This window comes from Rattus norvegicus, chromosome 15 (assembly GCF_036323735.1).
Source record: "Rattus norvegicus strain BN/NHsdMcwi chromosome 15, GRCr8, whole genome shotgun sequence".
Lineage (NCBI taxonomy): Eukaryota > Metazoa > Chordata > Mammalia > Rodentia > Muridae > Rattus > Rattus norvegicus.
This window is the reverse complement of record NC_086033.1, coordinates 35,726,791-35,746,017: the sequence shown is the minus strand read 5'-3', so window position 1 is coordinate 35,746,017 and position 19,227 is coordinate 35,726,791. Positions and strand designations below refer to the sequence as shown.

General features: G+C 43.1%; 1 protein-coding gene across 12 annotated transcripts in view; it reads right to left on the bottom strand.

Annotated features, from left to right (window-relative positions):
* Positions 1-19,227, bottom strand: part of Ift88 (intraflagellar transport 88) — a 101,198-nt gene that overhangs the window by 40,858 nt on the left and 41,113 nt on the right. For all 12 annotated transcript variants that reach the window (XR_010057818.1, XR_010057816.1, XR_005493725.2 and 9 more), the window contains 4 exons: positions 9,171-9,270; positions 5,143-5,229; positions 3,446-3,632; positions 647-755 (listed from right to left, as the gene is read on the bottom strand). Coding sequence is in view for 8 of the 12 variants with exons in the window: in XM_017599687.3 (XP_017455176.1) it covers positions 647-755; positions 3,446-3,632; positions 5,143-5,229; positions 9,171-9,270 (483 nt within the window). In the remaining 4 variants the exon portion in view is untranslated. The remainder of the gene's footprint in view (positions 1-646; positions 756-3,445; positions 3,633-5,142; positions 5,230-9,170; positions 9,271-19,227) is intronic.

Genomic DNA, 19,227 nt, shown 5'->3' with positions numbered 1-19,227 from the left:
GTGGTAGCAACGCTTCTTCATACAGCGCATGCACAGAGATCCAAACACAGGCTCTGACCGTGCACACGGCACACAGCCCCGTGAGGGCTGTGAACAGGCCACGCAGGACTGAAGATTGTGAGGATGAGAGTTCCCAGAGTCACCATTTCTGTACACCCAAAGGCAACAATACTAATCAGTTCTCAATATCCTACAGGAATCAGAATTAATACAATGCTAAAGTACTTAATTGACTTTCAATCAGAGAGATGTGTACTCAAAATGCCGTTCTCAATTCCTTCAATTATTTTTTTATAAAAATTAACAACTGATTTTTTAATTTTTAAAAGTTTTAAATTTTTTAATTTTTAATTTTTTAACTAATTCCTCTTAGGATTCAGATGATCTTTTACCAACTGAACTACTTTTAGCATTTTAATTTGTTATGTTATTTGTATCAATTATCTCCATGGCTAATATTATTTAATAATTAACATTCAATTTCCAACTGAGGACTTGATAATGTCCTTAAGTTTTCTTTTTTTTTTTTTTTTTGGTTCTTTTTTTCGGAGCTGGGGACCGAACCCAGGGCCTTGCGCTTCCTAGGTAAGCGCTCTACCACTGAGCTAAATCCCCAGCCCCGTCCTTAAGTTTTCAAGTGAGATACACATTTGCTATCTGGCACAGAACTTGAGCGCTGTTCCGAAGGATTGCATGCAGTTTCAGGAAGGAGTCCAACGCTTCGTCCAGGCGGTTGAGCTTCTTGTAGGTGAGGCCTTGAGAAGAAAGAAAACAGCATTGTTAACGGACACAACTGCACTCAAAGCTTCAGGGTAAATATTCAAATATATGCAAATGTTCATCTGAAGAGCAAATAAGAGGGAACTGAAGGTTTTTAAAAAAACAACAGGATTTCTCCAGTCCAAGCAGATAGATGTGCTTAGACAGCTCCAGTGAGTTTTCAAGTGTGTGGTGGGGGAGGGGAAGTACACCAAAGATAGCAGACATGAACCAAAAAAATGGACTCAAAAAGTGGAATAAATACTTCAGCTCTGAACCCAGCTGTAGAACATAAATAATTAAGAGACTTAATTTAAAGTCAGTGGAGTTGAAGGATAAATGTGATACCTGATTGTACAGGTTGGGAACAAATGTAGGTCCTTATTTCATTACAAACAAAATTCAAAAGACGTAATAGTAGAAGTGAGGTGGTGAGGGAGAGGAAAGGGGTGACAGGGGTGGGGACATAAGAGGGTAATGTGATGGAGGAGGTAAATATGATAGAAATACAATATGTTCATGCAAATGTCATAATAAAACCTATTATTATATATAATACTTGCTAATAAAATGTTTTAAAAATTCAAAATTTACTTTTAAATTACATAGGAAAATTAAAGCTGTAAGATTCTAAAAATATCTAGAATTTATAAACTAAAAAAAAAAATCATCACTACATAGGCAATTAAGCTCTTCTAGGAAGGCCTGCACCCTGCTCTTTCCCAAGCCAGGAAAACCCTTTCCAGGTCTCAAATGTCACACGCCATTCCTTCTTGCCATCTCTCAGCAAGGTGCCTCACCTAGCTGCTCCTCCCTAGTCCCACCTCAACTAGCTGCTCCTCCCTAGTCCCACCTCAACTAGCTGCTCCTCCCTAGTCCCACCGCAACTAGCTGCTCCTCCCTAGTCCCACCTCAACTCGCTGCTTCTCTCTAGTCCCACACCTTAACTAGCTGCTCCTCCCTAGTCCCACCTCAACTAGCTGCTCCTCCCTAGTCCCACACCTCAACTAGCTGCTCCTCCCTAGTCCCACCTCAACTAGCTGCTCCTCCCTAGTCCCACACCTCAACTAGCTGCTTCTCCCTAGTCCCACCTCAACTCGCTGCTTCTCCCTAGTCCCACACCTCATCTCCAGGGTTGGCAGTGGGCCTTTCTCCTCCGACCCGGCAGACGGGAAACAGGCCAGTCTTTAAACAGACAGTCCAGTTGGAAGCTCATGTAAAGCACTTTCCATCATTCTCACTAAGGAATATGGAGTCTATTCATTGTTTCCTCGTGGTGTCTCATGTACATGATTGTGTACATGCATGTGTGTACACGGTCATGAGGCCAGGATGCATGCTGAGTATCTCCCAAGTCCTCTCCACCTTGTTTTTTGAGGCAGAGCCTCTTACTGAACCTGGAAATCACCGATTCATCTAGACTAGTTGGCCAGCAAACCCCAGGTTATCTGCCCTTTTCTGTCCATCAGTCAAAGGGACTGCAGGCATATGCTACCTTGCCTAACCTTTAAGTGAGAGCTGGGGACCAGAACTCAGGCTCTCTTGCTTGTGTGGCAACAGCCATCTGCCAGCATCCTCTCACCCAGCTTTTATCTGCAAATTGCTAAACACCAGGAAGTAGTTTATAGGAAGACCAGACATCCAAAGAAAAGTAGCAATATAGAAATGACAAGAAAAAAAAACAACACAGAATTCATAATCAAGCAACAACACATGCAGAGAGAGAAGCATTGTTTAAAACATCAGCTTCTAAAGAAATGAGCTCAGGGGATTGGGGATTTAGCTCAGTGGTAGAGCGCTTGCCTAGGAAGCGCAAGGCCCTGGGTTCGGTCCCCAGCTCCGAAAAAAAAAAAAAAAAAAAAGAAACGAGCTCAGTATTAAGAACATGCATTTGTTTGGAACACCTTGGAAGCGATAGTGCCCACATCTGGCAACCTCTGAAGGATAGGAAGGGGATGGGATGGGGATGGGCCTTCATGACTTGGAATAGGACAAATAAAACAAACAAGATCTGAGGGGCTGGAGAAGGGGCTCGGCAGTCAGGAGCTGCTCTTGTAGAGAACCCAGGCGCCCACACTGTGAGCACAGCGGCTCACAGCCATCTGTAACTTCGGTTCCAGGGGATCTGACACCCTGTTCTGGCCTCTGTGTGTTCCAACCACACATGTGTTGCACAGTCAGGCATGCAGGCAAAATACCCACATACATAAAATAGGAAAAAAAATGTTAAAAATTCTGAGGCATATTTGGCAAAATGTTAAAATGTATCAAACTGTGGCACTAAACGGTATATTTGACATTTTTTTTATAATTAAAAAGAAAGATGGCTTTCTTTCCTTCTACCTATTTGGGAAAAATTTAAAAACGTCATCCCATATTATCAGAAACTTGAGGACATAAGTCTTCTAACTATGGTAGATACAGATATTAGAAAAGTCTTCTTGGAAAGCAACGTAACACTGACTGAAATTTTACATAACATGACTTTTGAAGTAAAAACGCCATTTAGAATAAATTGTTGGGGTTGGGGATTTAGCTCAGTGGTAGAGCGCTTGCCTAGCAAGCACAAGGCCCTGGGTTCGGTCCCCAACTCTGAAAAAAAAGAAAAAGAAAAAAAAAAGAATAATTTGTTATTTTTAAAAGAAGGCTGACAACTCCTTAATGTAATTTGCCAAGTTGAACTTACCAATGTTATAAAGTGCTTCAGTACAAGAAGAATCGTTTCTTAGGGCCTCTTTATAGAACTCAGCTGCCTTCTCGTAGTCACCATTTGCAAACACTGTGTTCCCCTTGTTAGTGAGAGCTGATGGGTTGTATCTGTCTGAGCTCACAGCTAAATCTGCATAGCTGCTGGCTTGGGCAAATTCGTTCTCCTAAACAAAGTATAAAAGACAGACTAAAGTTCTTCATCTCTTCAGAATGTTCAGAGATTCTAAAATGATTTTCTGGGATTATAAATGATGACTTTCTGAGTGATAAACAATGACAAACGAAACAAATACTTTAAATGTCTTGGTTTTCCCAGGCTATGTGCAGCTGTCAAGTGCAAACAGGCAGGCTTCTCATGGCTGGTTCGCCGAGTCTCCTGGTTTGATGACAACAGCATTTATATGTAGGTGGCTCCATGTTCAACGCCCAAGCCCCGTGTCCTCATTTGCTGTGCACTGCCTTCCCACCTGAAGCCCTGAAATAGCTGGAAGGCCTCAGCCGTCCCTGCTTTGCACCTAGCTGCGTCCCCCCCAGAGGGCTGCACTTCCGTCTCTATGCGCCTTCTCTTTTTCAGCCAGAGCGTGGTAAGGACCTTGCCATCATTTCCATGAGGCCTATGGACCCCTTGTTTCATTGTGACATGGCCATCTGGGTCAGGTCAGCTCCGTGAAACTGAGAACCCCTTTAAAACGCTCCCCAGAATTGGGCAGTTACCACTACTGCCTCTCTCCTGGATACTTCGCTCCTCTCCACTGAAATCCTGTGTCCATTAGCAGCGTGCTCTCCTTTCTCTTCTCCCAGTTTCTGGAAATCTATATTCTTTCTATTTCCCTCCCTGTCCTGGACACTGGATGTTACATGGGATCTTTGTGTATGGCCACTTCTACTTGGTGTTTAACAATCTGCTGCGTTAATGGCTGACTGGCATCCAGTGGCAGGATATACCACATTTGCTTTACCTCTTTGTTGCTGAAGCAGCCTCAGGTTTCAGCTTTGGTTGTTACATAATGCTGCTGTGAACATCTATGTGCGAGTCTTGTGTGCACTCTAAACTACAACTTATACAGAAATTGGTACCATGAAGCAGAATGCAGCTATGAAAAACTAAAATGTTATACCGTTGTCTTCCGGACAACAACCAGAACTCAGAAGAGGGCTGCTGCGAGGGCTGCTGTGAGGGCTGCGGGGTGGGAAACTCAGTGGAACCTGCAGAGGTGGGAAGGAGCTGCTCTCTGAGGCTGAGGAAAGGGCAAATCAAGCCTGTAGTTGGAAGGCAACTGGCATAAGTGGCGCCCACCTACCTTCAGGAGCCCCAATGATTGGCATCCAGTAGGCATTCAATGAGTGCATGTTATAGATGGTACTCTGCAGCTCCAAGTCACTTAACCTGAGACACTACTTTCTTTGTCACTGACACAATGGGTTATATGTCTCTAGGTCAGCCTGCAACTGTCAGTCCATAAGTCTCTGGTGCTTTCCTCACCCCCACCCCTCCATTTCATCAGGGACAGTCTTCTTACTCGTGTCTGAAAACTCAGCCCCTTCAGTGCTGTCACAGTCAGGCCCTTGGTGCACCTCAGTCAGCTGACAGTTTGCACCAGTCTTCTTTGGAGGCCTTTTTAAATGGAAAACTATCACACAAACAACACTTAGTTGTAAAAAACCAAAACCTACCAGATAATACAGGAATGAGAGGTTGGTCGCAGCTGCACTCTTCACTCTACTGTCCTTCTTCTCAAACATTTTCAATGTGTCTACAGCCTAGAAACAGATTGTCTGAAGTTACTACACTGTCATACAGCAGCATCCAAAGGTGTGGCTGGGGAAGGGTCGGTGTGAAGAGGAAGTCAGAGGGTCTGGGAGGGAGCGGCAGTGAATTCAAGAAGACAGTTGGCAAGATGAGAACTTCAATTAAGGTAAGACTTCACCAAAAAGAAAAGGCAGACATTCTATAACAAGAAGTGAGAACTGAATTTAAGAGCATATAGATGGCTTTAACAGAGGATCAGACACAGATGAAGAAAGGACAGAGGGTGGGGAAAGGCCAGCTGTGAGTCAGAGAAGCAGTTTCCTCCTCATCCGGCACAATGGCTGGGGTGAGGACCTCTCTCGAATCCTTTACCTGGCAGAGTCCAATTTCCTCCTGACAAAATGTGCTGGGGCTTCTGGTTATAGCTTTACACAACATCTATGGACCATTTTCCAATAGCAAACAACCAGACAATTTATATAAAACACTATAAACAACTTGGAAGGCACTGGAGAGCTTGAGGGCCAAGAACCCTCAAAGCATTCTGAGTAAAGTACAGCAGAGGATGAATATATTTTAAGAAAGATGCTCTTTAAAAAGAACACAAAAGAGACGCAAGCACGGGGATTAGGGGCGTCTATAAATGTAACTGAGGGGCTAAGAGAGAAGAAAAATGGATGGCTGAACAGTTTTCAAAATCAATAATAGAAAACAATTCTGGGAATGTTACCAAACTATTTTCTAAAGTAGATAGATATAATTTCATCTTCAAGCCTGGGAAATGGAAGTACATGTTTAACCACCTGCCAAGTCTGATATAATGCTATCCAAATGGCACCCAGAACAGTCAGGCACCTCACATGAACGGTGCATGGAGGCCCAACTTAGAAATGACTTTGATAGGAGAAGGAGAAGGAGAAAACGGATAGTGGGCCTTATCTTCTTCCTTTTAAAAACAATTTGTGCTTGGCATCTTGGCATTTCCTATTTGTGGCAAGCATCTGTGTCCAAGCAAAAGCCCTTCCTCATTGTACTACTGCCATCAGCTACCCCCACTGCAACTAATCAGAAGAGTGTGCCATGCAGCACTTGATTCCACAGACAAACCAGCAAGCATGCTGATTCAGGCTTAGTTAAGACAAACCAGCAAGCATGCTGATTCAGGTCAGGCTTAGTTAAGACAAACCAGCAAGCATGCTGATTCAGGCTTAGTTAAGACAAACCAGCAAGCATGCTGATTCAGGTCAGGCTTAGTTAAGACAAACCAGCAAGCATGCTGATTCAGTCTTAGTTAAGACAAACCAGCAAGCATGCTGATTCAGTCTTAGTTAAGACAAACCAGCAAGCATGCTGATTCAGGTCAGGCTTAGTTAAGACAAACCAGCAAGCATGCTGATTCAGGTCAGGCTTAGTTAAGACAAACCAGCAAGCATGCTGATTCAGGTCAGGCTTAGTTAAGACAAACCAGCAAGCATGCTGATTCAGGCTTAGTTAAGAATAAGAGTTTTTAAAACACCAAATTCCGAGCTAGAGGTATCAATCAGAGGCACAGTGCCTATCTAGAATATATAAAGGTCTTAGTTTGATGCCTAGCATCACAAAATAAAACAAACGACTAAATTTCACAATTTTGGTTCCCATATGAGTATGCTATTACTCTTTTAAAGGGTTCTCATGGCCTTAACTGTAAGACATTTCTAGACTAGTCTAACACTAGATAGGAGACATCCAAACACCATATCCTGCCTTTTCAAGCTAAGGAAGGAGGAGGATAACAGTGAGTTGGAGGCCAGCTTAGGCTTCAGAGCAAAACTCTGTCTCAAAGACAAAATAACTGCGCACGCACACACACACACACACACACACACACACACACACACACACACACAAATGACTACCACCAATAAAGATATTCTGAATGAGAGGAGCAAAGTAAGCGGGAGATAACAAGATCTGGGATAATTTTAACAGAAAAAGTTGAGTGCTTATTTAAATTTATTTTATTATTTTACATATCTTAGTGCTTTGCCTGCATGTATGTCTATGTGTCACTTATGTGCCTGGTACCCGTGGAGGCCCAGAGAAGGCATCGGCCCCAGTGGAGCTGGAGTTACGGATACTTGTGAGTTGTCATGCGGGTGCTGGGACCCACACTCAGAACCTCTGGAAGAACAGCGAGTGTCTTAACTGATGAGCCATCTCTCCAGCACCAACAGTGATTTGGATGAACAGTTATACAACATGACCTATGGCAATGCACTACTACTTTTCCTAAAGGTAAAATAAGATTTAAAAATAAAATGTCAAGAAAATAGGTAAATAAAATTTTCTCCACTGTGTCATCTAGAACAATATACTCCTCCTTCATACTCATAAATTATTTTTCAGGGGTTGGGGATTTAGCTCAGCGGTAGAGCGCTTGCCTAGCGAGCGCAAGGCCCTGGGTTCGGTCCCCAGCTCCGAAAAAAAGAAAAAAGAAAAAAAAATTATTTTTCAGGCCCCAAGATCACTCCAGCAAGAAAAGAGACCAATCAGTCTATCTCACATCACATGATTCTACGGCAACAGAACTTACAATGGCTGTTTGTTTGTTTGATACAGGGTCTCATGGAGCTCAGGTTAACCTAAACTGACCAGTAGCTGAGGAGACCTTGAATTTCTGATTCTCTTGCCTCCACCTCCTGGGAGGTGGGATTACAGGCATGAGCCACTGAGGCTGACTGTGGTATTTTAAAATAGGATTTGCTTCCATTAGTTTTCCAAATGTGTGTATGTGTATGTTCTTGAGTGGCTGTGTGCATGTGAGTGCAGGTCACCAAGGAGGCCAGAGAAGTGTCATATTCCCTGGGGCAGGATTTATGGGCAGTTGTGAGGCACCGATGTGGGTACAGGGAACCAAACTTAGAACCTCTGCCAAAGAACAACATGCTCCAGCCTCTGAATCATCTCTCCAGCCCTGCCAATGGCATTTTAATGGGTGATGGTATAGTGATAAAATGACAGAGCAGATATAAGGAGTCTCTGGAAGGTTTTAGTGCTCTGTAAATACTAAAAGCCATAAACAGAAGTATGGAGAATTAACACATGGAATTACCCACTTCTTGGTACTGTAACATAGCCATCTTTTTATTAGTACTCAGACACGGAGTCACTTCACTTTGTCCTCATATTCTGATATTCTGAGTAAGGGTGCTCTCCCAGTCTCTGGAGAGCAGCTGCCCCTTTCTGTTGCCTTCAGATAGAAAGAAGGCCCTTCATTAGGAAGCAAAGAGAAAGCAGGGGCTTAGACGGTGGGTAGGAAAGATGCTGTGGCTTATGGGCCTGCTGTCTGAGTCAAATGAAGTTCTGAATTGTAAGTACATAGGACACTAGCCATCAGTTTTATAAACTCGGAAACCAAGTGTATGCTGTTTGTTCCACTTTGGTATCCTTTCTTTTTCTTAAAACTCTGCAGACTTCTGCTTTTGTCTTGGCTCTGCTCTACCTGAGCGAGTACTGAAAGGCTCACAGTGCTCCCCCCATCAAAACAACAGGTAGCAGCTTGGCAGTGAGGGATTCCAGGTTCTAAGCCAGTGTCCAGCATGGGGAACCTACCTGTCATAAGAAACATTTGAAACAGCCTCAAGGAAAGCCGTTCCACAGAGGACCAAACAGAAGCACATCAGCACTATGTGGGCTCCTGGCACATACCAGCTCCTATGGGCCTTAGCACTTTGCAGAACAGTCTGAAATTTCAAGGCCTGAACCACACAGGCTTTGGTAATTTAACAATATGCTATATATAGAAAGCATTTACATTTTAATAAACAGAACCAACATGTAAAGTCTTGTCAAAGTTATGGGTGGGGGTGGAGCTCAGGGGTAGAGTCCTCCAATAGCATTCGAGAGAGCAGCTTCCCTGCATGCACTGCTTGGACGGACCAGCGAACATGCAGGCTGCCGTGGCACTTACCTGGTTGAAGTCCTTCTGTCTCAAGTAGGTGATTGCTTTGTTAATCTCCAGGTCGTTGGCCAGCTCCACGTACTGAGAGGCCTTCACTACTTCCACACACCTACAGAACAGCGAGCACAGAGCACAGGGGGCTTCATTTATCTCAGGTATTTATTCCAGTTCTTTCTCTCTCCAAGTGCATGCATGTGTGTGAGAGCAGTGTACCCTTCTGTTGGGTTCACACACATGTGTGTATTCATGCACATTTGGAGATCAGAGGTCAATGTCAGCTGCCATTCTCTATCATTCTCCACGGTGACCATGGCAACTCTTACAGAGAAAGCATTGGGGCTTTCGTTAGTTTCCGAGGCTTAGTCCATTATAATAATGTGGGGAGCATGGCGGCAGACATGCATGGTAGGCACAGTACTGAAGAAGTAGCTGAGAGCCAACCCTGATTGTGGGTAGAGAGAGGAAGCCTGAGCCTGGTGTGGGCTTTTAAGACCTCAAAGCCCATTGCCAGTGACACAGTTCCTCTGACTGGCCACACATCCTAACCCTTCTAGCTTTTCAAATAGTGCCACTCCATGGTGACTGAACATTCAAATAGATGAGCCTATGAGGGCCATTCTCATTCAACCTACCACATATCAAGTTTAGAAACAATGATAAAAACAGCCGAGAGCATTACATGAGGTCATGGATATTTCATTAGACCTGCTTCAGTGAATGAAACAATGATGTTTGTCACGGAGGGTGTGGGTCTCTAGCCCAAACCATAATCAGAAACAGAGTCTCTTTCTTCAACAGAGCCTTTTCCTGAAAAGTCCCATATACAGAAGAGCCTCTCTGTTTGAAATAGGGACAGAGGACTTGAGGTCCTCCTTGGTCCCCCTTGCACTATACCCTCTGAGTGACCATCTGAAGACATGGCTCACGAAATTTGAGTTCCAAAAGAATGATCTGGAAACCCAGGTATTGACAGCAAATATTTATGAAATGTCTATTACATGTCAGACATTATGTCTTGGTACAGGGGCTGCAAGAGTAGATACAATACTGTCCCTCACCTGTGAGGAGAGAACAGTAAAGCAAGTTCTTTACAAAGAAGTTCAAGAAGACAGGTGATATAGGCTTAATAATTGGTGCCATTTGTAGGGTTATTGTGGGGTCCCATGTTGTGGGCTGGGCTGAGGTTTACACTGCACTCTGATGCTGTCTCAGAGAAGAGGCTCTTGTGGGCTCCTCAGGTCCCATTCCTTGCTATCACAGAATTACACATTTATCGTGAAAAAACATTATGAAGGACACAGATAAAGAATGCGGTGATGGCTCAGTGGTCAAAGCACTTGCTGCACAGCTGGACCACTTGTGTCTCCATATCCAACCCAAAGGAAGAAAAATAGAATGGACTCCAGGAAGCTGTCCTCTGACCTCTCTGTGCTCACCACAACACCCACAGACACAGTCACATATAAATAAATAAAGAGAATGTGATTGTAATCTAGGAGGGTCCTTAGCAAAGGAGTGGATAACTAAAGGAATCTGGAGTCTTCCACCTTAAATTTTAAGTATTTTGGTTTGTGTGTACATGGGCGTGTGCATATGCACACATACATGCACGCCCAGAGTGTGTGTGAAGGACTTCAGATATGTGGAACATAGAGAACATTCTTCTTTATCTTTAGAATATTCTCCTTACCCACTTTTATCTTTACTAATTCTTCAGTTCTCAACCCAGATATCAATATAATAAGATTTCCATGGCCCCAGTGTATCAATTAGGCATTCCTACTAAGTGAAGGAATGGTATCTTATACAGTGTTGCAGTATGCAGGTAATAATCACTTAAATTGCTTTGTTATTGTTAATATGTTTATCAACTTCATTCAACTGAAACTTATTGAATTAAAAACCTTTAAATGTTTGACTTATCTTTGGCCTGAATGAACAAGTACTTGCTTTTGTTGTTGACTGCTTTCCCAGCATGACATTAAAATCATAAATGATAAACAAGACTGATGACTAATTTCATTTCTAAAACCCCTACTGGAAAACAATTTATAGTAATTTCTTGTTGGGTTAAAGTTTTTTCAGTATTAAGACATCTGACAAAATAATACAAAATATAAGAGGTTAGAAAGAATGTCGTCAGGTCTCCTAAAGTAGTATTACCAATGAAGCAGTCTGTGTACCAATTTGTATTGTACACCTAAGTGAGCTACTGTTGAAGGCTTTGCCCTGAGACTAGAAACAAAACAAAAACATCTACACCATCGCTTCTGAGCATTAAAATAGATGCGCTAGTGCGGTGGTCTGAATATGCTTGGCCCACGGAAAGTGACACTATTGGGCATGTTGGAGTATATGTGGCTTTGTTGGAAGAAGTGTGTCACTGTGGAGGTGGGCTTTAAAGCTCCACCTAGTGGGGAAAGAGTCAGTTTCTCCTAGCTGTAGTCAGATCAAGGTGCAGAACTCTCAGCTCCTTCTCCAGCACCATGCCTGCCTGGATGCTGCCATGCTTCCTGCCATGATAATAATGGACTAAACCTCTGAACCTGTAAGCCAGCCCCAGTTAAATATTTGCCTTTATAAGAGTTGCCTTGGCCATGGTATCTCTTCACAGCAATGGAAACCTAACTAAGACAGAGAGGCAGGAGGACTGCAAGTTTGAGGCCAGCCTAGGATACACAGCAAAACTCTATCTCAAAAATCAACAAGCAGACAAGGGAGTGTTTGCACAAAAACACAGAACCCAGGTAAAAGTCAACTGACAGTGTGAGCATCTATAACCACAGCACTCCTCTGAGAAGACCAGAGAGGAGGACACAAGGGAATCCATGGAGGTTAGAGAAGCAGCACCTGACATCACAGTAGACAGGAAAAAGACAGCCTGCCTCAAACAAGGTTCAGAAGGTGAGGTCCAACAGACTGACTCTCTCTCTCTCTCTCTCTCTCTCTCTCTCTCTCTCTCTCTCTCACACACACACACACACACACACACACTTTTTTAAAATAATGAAAAAGAAGCTAAGGTGTTAAGTGTGGTGATTCCCTGCAGGCTTCGAGGCAGAAAGGGAAAAATGATCCATGAAGAGACAAGAATAAAACCCAGTTCAGCCCAGTTCTATTATAACAGGCACTGGATCAGGACTTCCAGAGTCTGGCCTAGATCATTTTACTTCAGCCATATTTAAGCAAAACCCAATTTTGGGGAAAAGAAGTATTCTGATGACAATGAACCCTGTGGGTAAAACACAGCTTTTACATCTCACATTACTGTGTATACTAAACATTACACACTCACACTGAAGAGCTTTGCAAGGACACAAGGCGTCATCGGTAAGCTGGTTCTTGTTAACTTGAAACAGTGCTCGGGATATGGGTCTAGGGAGAAGGCGTGAGGTAAACACAATGCCTGTGGGAGTCAGGATTGGCCTGGCCCTAAGACGACACAGAAGTCACTTAGGCTGTTGTGAAGCACAAGTAACATCACTCACAAGGATGAGTTTTATGGCCTAAAAGCAATGCCCTAGGGAAGGGGTGTGTGATAAGTAAAAACAAATTCTGGGAAATACCGTAGAGCCTGCCTCATCAATCATCAAAGGGTCCAGGACAGCCAGAACTGACATAGAGAAAAACCCTGTCTAGAAAAACAACAACAAAATGTTTACAACCAAAACATCATCAAATAAGACAAATGTTAACAAAAGATGTATAGGTATCTAGATGACTGGATGAGCTAGGGAGGGGCTGACACCCAGAGGGGCCTCTCCCTTCTTAGGGGAGAAGGAGAGGAGGTATGGGAAGGGGGGATTGGGAAGAGATGGGGGGAATGGATATTGGGATGTAGAGTGAACAAATAAATTAATGAAAAAAAAAACCTCTAAAATGTGACGTTAAAAGAAATGTAGGAACCTGTATAAATGGAGACATATACCATGCTCACAGGTTGGAGTGCTCACAACACAAAGATGTTGATTGTCCCTCTCCTCATCTGCTGATTTGAGTGACATTCTAAGCACTGTCCCAAATGTCAAGAGAATGAGAAAAAAATGTCTTAGTTAGGGTTTCTATTGCTACACAAACATCATGACCAAGAAGCAAGTTGGGAAGGAAAGGGTTTATTCAGCTTACATTTCCACATTGCTGTTCATCATCAAAGGAAGTTAGGATTGGAACTCAAGCAGGTCAGGAAGCAGGAGCTGATGCAGAGGCCATGGAGGGGTGCTACTTACTGGCTTGCTTCCCCTGGCTTGCTCAACTTACTCTCTTATAGAACCAAAGACAACCAGTCCAGGGATGGCACCACTCACAATGAGCCCTCCCCATCTCGATCACTAATTGAGAAAATGCCTTACAGCTGGGTCTCATGGAGGTGTTTCCTCAAGGGAGTCTCCTTTCTCTGTGTTAACTCCAGCTTGTGTCAAGTTGACACACAAAATCAGTCAGTACAAAAACCTACAGACTGGGAGAAGATACTTGTGAAGCACTTATTCATCAAAGCACTTTCATAATGTGAAAGACTCCTAAAACCAAACAATAACAAACAAAAACTATAAACTTGGGCGAGCAGGATGGTGTACTTCCGAAACCCCAGGATACAGGACAAGGTAGGAGGACTGAAAGTTCAGAAAAGTCTGGGACACATAACAAGTTCAAGACCAATCAGCATCACAAGGGGACAAAACAAACAAACAAGCAAGCAAACAAACAAACAAAAAACCCAGGTCAGGCATGGCAGAATCTTGACTAACCTGCATAAGGTCCTAGGCTCCATCCCCAGAAATTCAACAAATACATATAAATACATATAATATTGAAATTTAGCAAAAAACTGCTCATATAAAATAACCACTTGGCAAATAAAAATACCCTTAGATTGCCTAGGAAGTGCAAGGCCCTGGGTTCGGTCCCCAACTCCGAAAAAAAGAACCAAAAAAAAAAAAAAAATACCCTTAGAAAAGATGTTTGATTTCACTAGGAAATTACAAACTACAAGGCCCATGAGATACTTTTCCACATCAATTAGGAAAGACAAAAGTGCAAGGATGCAGGGCAACAGGAACTCTCACTCACTGCTGGAAGGAAGGCAGACAGTTAGTTCTGTTTGGATTCAGAACCCAGGACAAGGGACAGGTACACATCTTACATGCCAAAGCAGACTTGGCCTCTGTGTTCTCCCAGCATCCCTCAGTCCCTGCCTGGCATACCCTGCCCCCAACCGTGAACTTTTCAACTCAGGGACTCCTCCCTAAACAATCCAGACTTTCAGTCTTCCTGCTTGTGTGTTTTCTCTCCCCCCCCCCCCCATTCCCTCTCTCCTCTTTCTCTCTTCCTATGGTGATTTCCCTGGCCTCCTTCTTTGAGGCCAGTGAACTTGTCCAAGAGCAGCTTCCCAACAAATCTTCTTTTAATATAATCGAATTGCTTGAATTGGTGGAGAAATAACTTATCAGGTACAGCCACTTTGGAAGACAGTGGGCAGTTTCTTACAAAATGTTCTTACTATATGATCTAGCTGCTGTATTCTTTGGTATTTACTCAATAGTTTAAAACTTATGTTCAGATAAAACACATACGTGGATGTTTTTAATAGTGTTATTCACAATTGCCAAAACTTAGAAGCAACCAAGATGCTTTTGGATGGTCAATGAGTAGACACTTGTAAAATGAAACATTACTACTGAATTAAAAAGTAATGAGCTGGGGCTGGGGATTTAGCTCAGTGGTAGAGCGCTTGCCTAGGAAGCGCAAGGCCCTGGGTTCGGTCCCCAGCTCCGAAAAAAAGAACCCAAAAAAAAAAAAAAAAAAAAGTAATGAGCTATCAAATCTCAAAACACATGGAGGAAACTTAAGATATCTTACTAAGTGTCAGAGCTAACATGAAAAAGCTACGTGACATATGATTCCACATATGATTCCAACACACGACAGTCAGGGAAAGATAAAGCTGTGGGCTGTGAGCTGATGGAGGAAGGATCAGGGCAGTTTTATGGCAAAGAGAACAGTCCTATGATGCTAAACTGGTGATACATAAAATACACTGTTTCACCACACACAGAGGGAATCCTAAGCCCCAGGCCTGGGGTAATAATGCTGTGTCTACATAGGCTTATCAGGGTGATGACTGTACTTACTACACACTGTAGGATGTGATGGACAGAGTGTCTGGCTGCTGGGTGATGATGTGGGAATATCTGTACATTCTGTTCAATTTTGTCATCCCATAAAATTTAAGTCTATTAATCTCTTAAGTTAATAGTATTTTATAGATTTAAGTTTAAACTCCAGTGGCTGGGGAGAGGGAAACGAATAGAGAATATAAACTGAAAAACTGATTCTAAAGGCCCAAGCAATCCTGAAGAACAAAGGAGAGGATTCATAATACTTGTAATTCTGTCTTGTATCACAAATGGGTAGCTTAAAACAACACATTTATTTCTTAGTGTTCTAGAGGCTGGGAAGTCCAAGATCAAGCTGGTCTGGTAAGGGTCTGCTTTTAGAAAAGGATCATGTGTCTTTCTTCAGTATCCTCATATACTGGAAGGAGCTAGTTACCCTCTGAGTACCCTGTGAGGGAACTAATTTTATTCATAGGAGTTCTGCTCTCATGACTTAATCACACCCCATAAATCGCATCTTAATATTACCATCTTGGTGGTTAAGATCTCAACACATGAATTTTGTAGAGAAATGAACATTTACACTATAGCACTCTCAGATAGCAATATTTGTTATGAATTATAAGAAGTTAAAAGTATGTGGTTTCAGGGAAGGAATAAAAGAATTAAAAACTCCAAAACCAAATCCATGCATAGGCACTTGATATAAGCCAAAGATGAGATTATAGCTCCATGGGAGAAACAGTCATTTTACAACTGATATGGAGTTAAGTGACAGCCCAGAAAACAAAAGGGAAGAAAAAAGAAAAAACTAAATTTGACTTTACATGATACTTCCACATAAATCTTCTATCTATATGTGACAGGTAAAACTTCAGGAATGCTGGGCATGGTGGCACACACATCCCTTTAATCTCAGTACTTGGGAAGTAGAAGCAGGTGAATCTCTGTGGGGTTGTGACAGGGCAAAAGGTTCCTCCATCTTGTCCTAGGTAAACGTCAAACTGTTCCCCCCGAAACCCCCTTTCTGACCTCCAACATTAAAAGTCCTGTGGGAAACTACCAAACCCAGTTCTAGAAACTTGGGGTCAAAATGCCCCAGCTACCTGCATTTGGCTTCTGTTAAAGGGATTGTTTGCTCTACTTCCTCTTGCAATTGCTAAGCAGGACTCAGGTTTTCTGTACTCTTTGCCTTTAAAAGCTCCCTGTAAAATGTACTAGAAGCTTCTCTGTGAGAAGGCAGTCTGTGGCCAGCTTACCCTCACTCTGGACTTCAGTTAGTACCATGTACCAGTCTATGTAGTGAACTGCAGGACAGCCAGGACTACATAATGAGACCCTGTCTCAAAAACAAACAAACAAAGCCCCAAAACTCTTCAAGAAAACAGGAAAATATTTTCACGAAGTTGAGATAAATAAAAGTATCTTCAAGAGGACCTACTAACCAAAAAACCAAAAACAAGGCCAAGAGTCTCAAATGGCACTCAGCATACAAACAATAATTGTGTGGCAAATTAACACATGGCACTAATCGTCATCAGTGAGGTGCACGTCAAAAACCACAATGCTGGCAGGCTGTCTGGTTAAGATGCACAGCTACAAGGTATGCTAAGGATTTCTATATGCTGCTGAGGGGGAAGGGCCAGGTCTTAGCAGCCATCTGCTTGAAAGCTGAATGTATACATAACCTCAAAACCAGCCCACATATAAATAAAGCCCACACCCACAATCATACAATAATATTGATAACTGTCAAATTCCAACTGAAAACTACCATAATGCCCACTAACATGAAAGTAGGTACACAGCAATACAACACCACCAGAAGCAATGAAACCGAACAAACCACAGCTATCTGCAAGGGCATGGGAACCATCCACACACATGACCTTCATAAAGAAGACCATGAGCAAAGGAACACAGTCAGTGCCATTCTACCTACAATACAGTCTATATCATATAATACAGGTCTATATCTGGTTTAAAGCCAGAAAAGCTACATTACAGTGTGCAGAGAAGCCTGCCAAGGTTCTTAAGGAGGAAAAGCAAGGAAGTGGAGAGGAGGGCCATCTATCCTTTGTTGAAGAGTATGGTGATGGCATCAAGATCTTCTAAGGTTCTGAAAGTCTTTAAATTTTACTTGTCAAGCTAATGCAGTAGCCACATGGGTGCTAGTTTCATGATACGTCATTCAGTTGAAGTTGTTTTGTGTAAGTCTTATTTTTCAGATGAGTTCTACCTATATTGCTCACACTGGTCTTGAACTACTGGGCTCATATGAAACTCCTATCTCAGCCTCCTGAGCTGGTACCACAGATAAATATGTCAGTGCTCCCAGCTGGTCCATATAATTTTTGTGTACACTTTATGTCTCACCAAAAAATGTTAAAATGATATAATCATCTGGGAATAAGCTTAGAGGAACGCCAGAAGAAATAAGTGGAAATTATAGAGACAAAGCAAGACTGCTTATTCCATACCTTGCCCTTTTGAGCAAGCCATCCCATGCAAGATTGACTGCACTTCACCTTAACGGGGCCATGTGGCCGATGAACTACTGCATGATGCAAAGCAATGTGAGACACATGTAAGGTAACCCCCAGGACTGTAACCTCAACAGAGACATTTTGATTTAACTGGTGTAGACTACAGACTGCCCCTCGAGGAAGTGTTCAATCCCCTGATGATTTTAATATGCATTCAAAGGAGACACCACTGCTAACAGCAGCAGCAGCAACAGCAACAAAAGCGTCCCACATATGAGAATCACTTTGGGGGGAGGAGTTATCAACATGCAAGTGCTCACTTCTCACCTAAAAGTCCTCATAGAGCTTCATGGGAGGAGGGACAGAACCACACCAGCCATGCTCTGCCCCTCCTTGCAGCGCTAGGCTAGTGCTTTCCTATCAAAGTAAGTACTGTGTGTACTTCAGCAAGTCAGCAGAGCAAACCAGAAGTGGGTGCATGCCTCGTAGGTCCAGTACTGGGAGGGCCAAAGCTGAAGCCCAGCCAGGGTCCACACTGCCTCATAGAGCAACAAAAGGCAAGGCTCAGTGAGTCAAAGTGCTTGCTTCTCAAGTCTCATGACTTCAACTTGGATCCTCAGAACCTATGCAAAAAGCCAGGCACAGTGGCATGTGTCTGTAGCCCTAAGACTCCTCCAAGCAGATGAGGGTCAGAGTCAGAAGAATTCCTTAGAAGCTCATGGCCACCCAGCCTGGGATAGAGTGTAGCAGTAGCAAACAGGAGAGAGACTGCCTCAGCAACAAGGTGCAAAGAGTCCCAGAGGCTGGGGAGAGAGTTCAATGGTTAGGGGGAAGATGTACTGATATTCGAGAGCACCCAAGTTCAGTTCCCAGCACCCACATCAGGAGGCTCATGATTGCCTGTAACTCCAGCTCCAAGGGATCTGATGCCCCCTCTTCTGTCCTCCCTGGGACCACACCAAGCACACCTCATTCCCTATATAGATATAAATAATTAGAAAAACAACGCCTCTTTAAAAAGAGAAGCAAACTGAATGGTCATTGATAAACTTAAGCTTAACCTTTTGGAGGGAGTCACAATTTAAATCATAAACAACATCAGGCCTAATCTATGTGCTCATTAAAAATTAGCCCAGAAATGTGGGGGTTGGGGAGAGGAGTCAATGACCCTGTGTATTTAGAGAAAAACAAAAACAAAACTTGATGGTTTATAATGCTATAGTATCAGTGAATTTTGAAAGCTGAGCTAGCAGCACGCAGGGCACAAAGGTTCTGTGCCCACTGAACACTGGGGAGCTAGGGAACCGGGAACTGTAGTCCTTGCTATCTGTAGAGCCAGACCTCACCCAAATCCCCACAACGGTTATCCCAAACCCTCCCTCCTACACCTTAGCTTTCCCTCTCAGTTAATAGAACCCATCCTTAGGGAGGTGTCACGTGCACTTTACAGGCTGCGGGTCTGCCTGC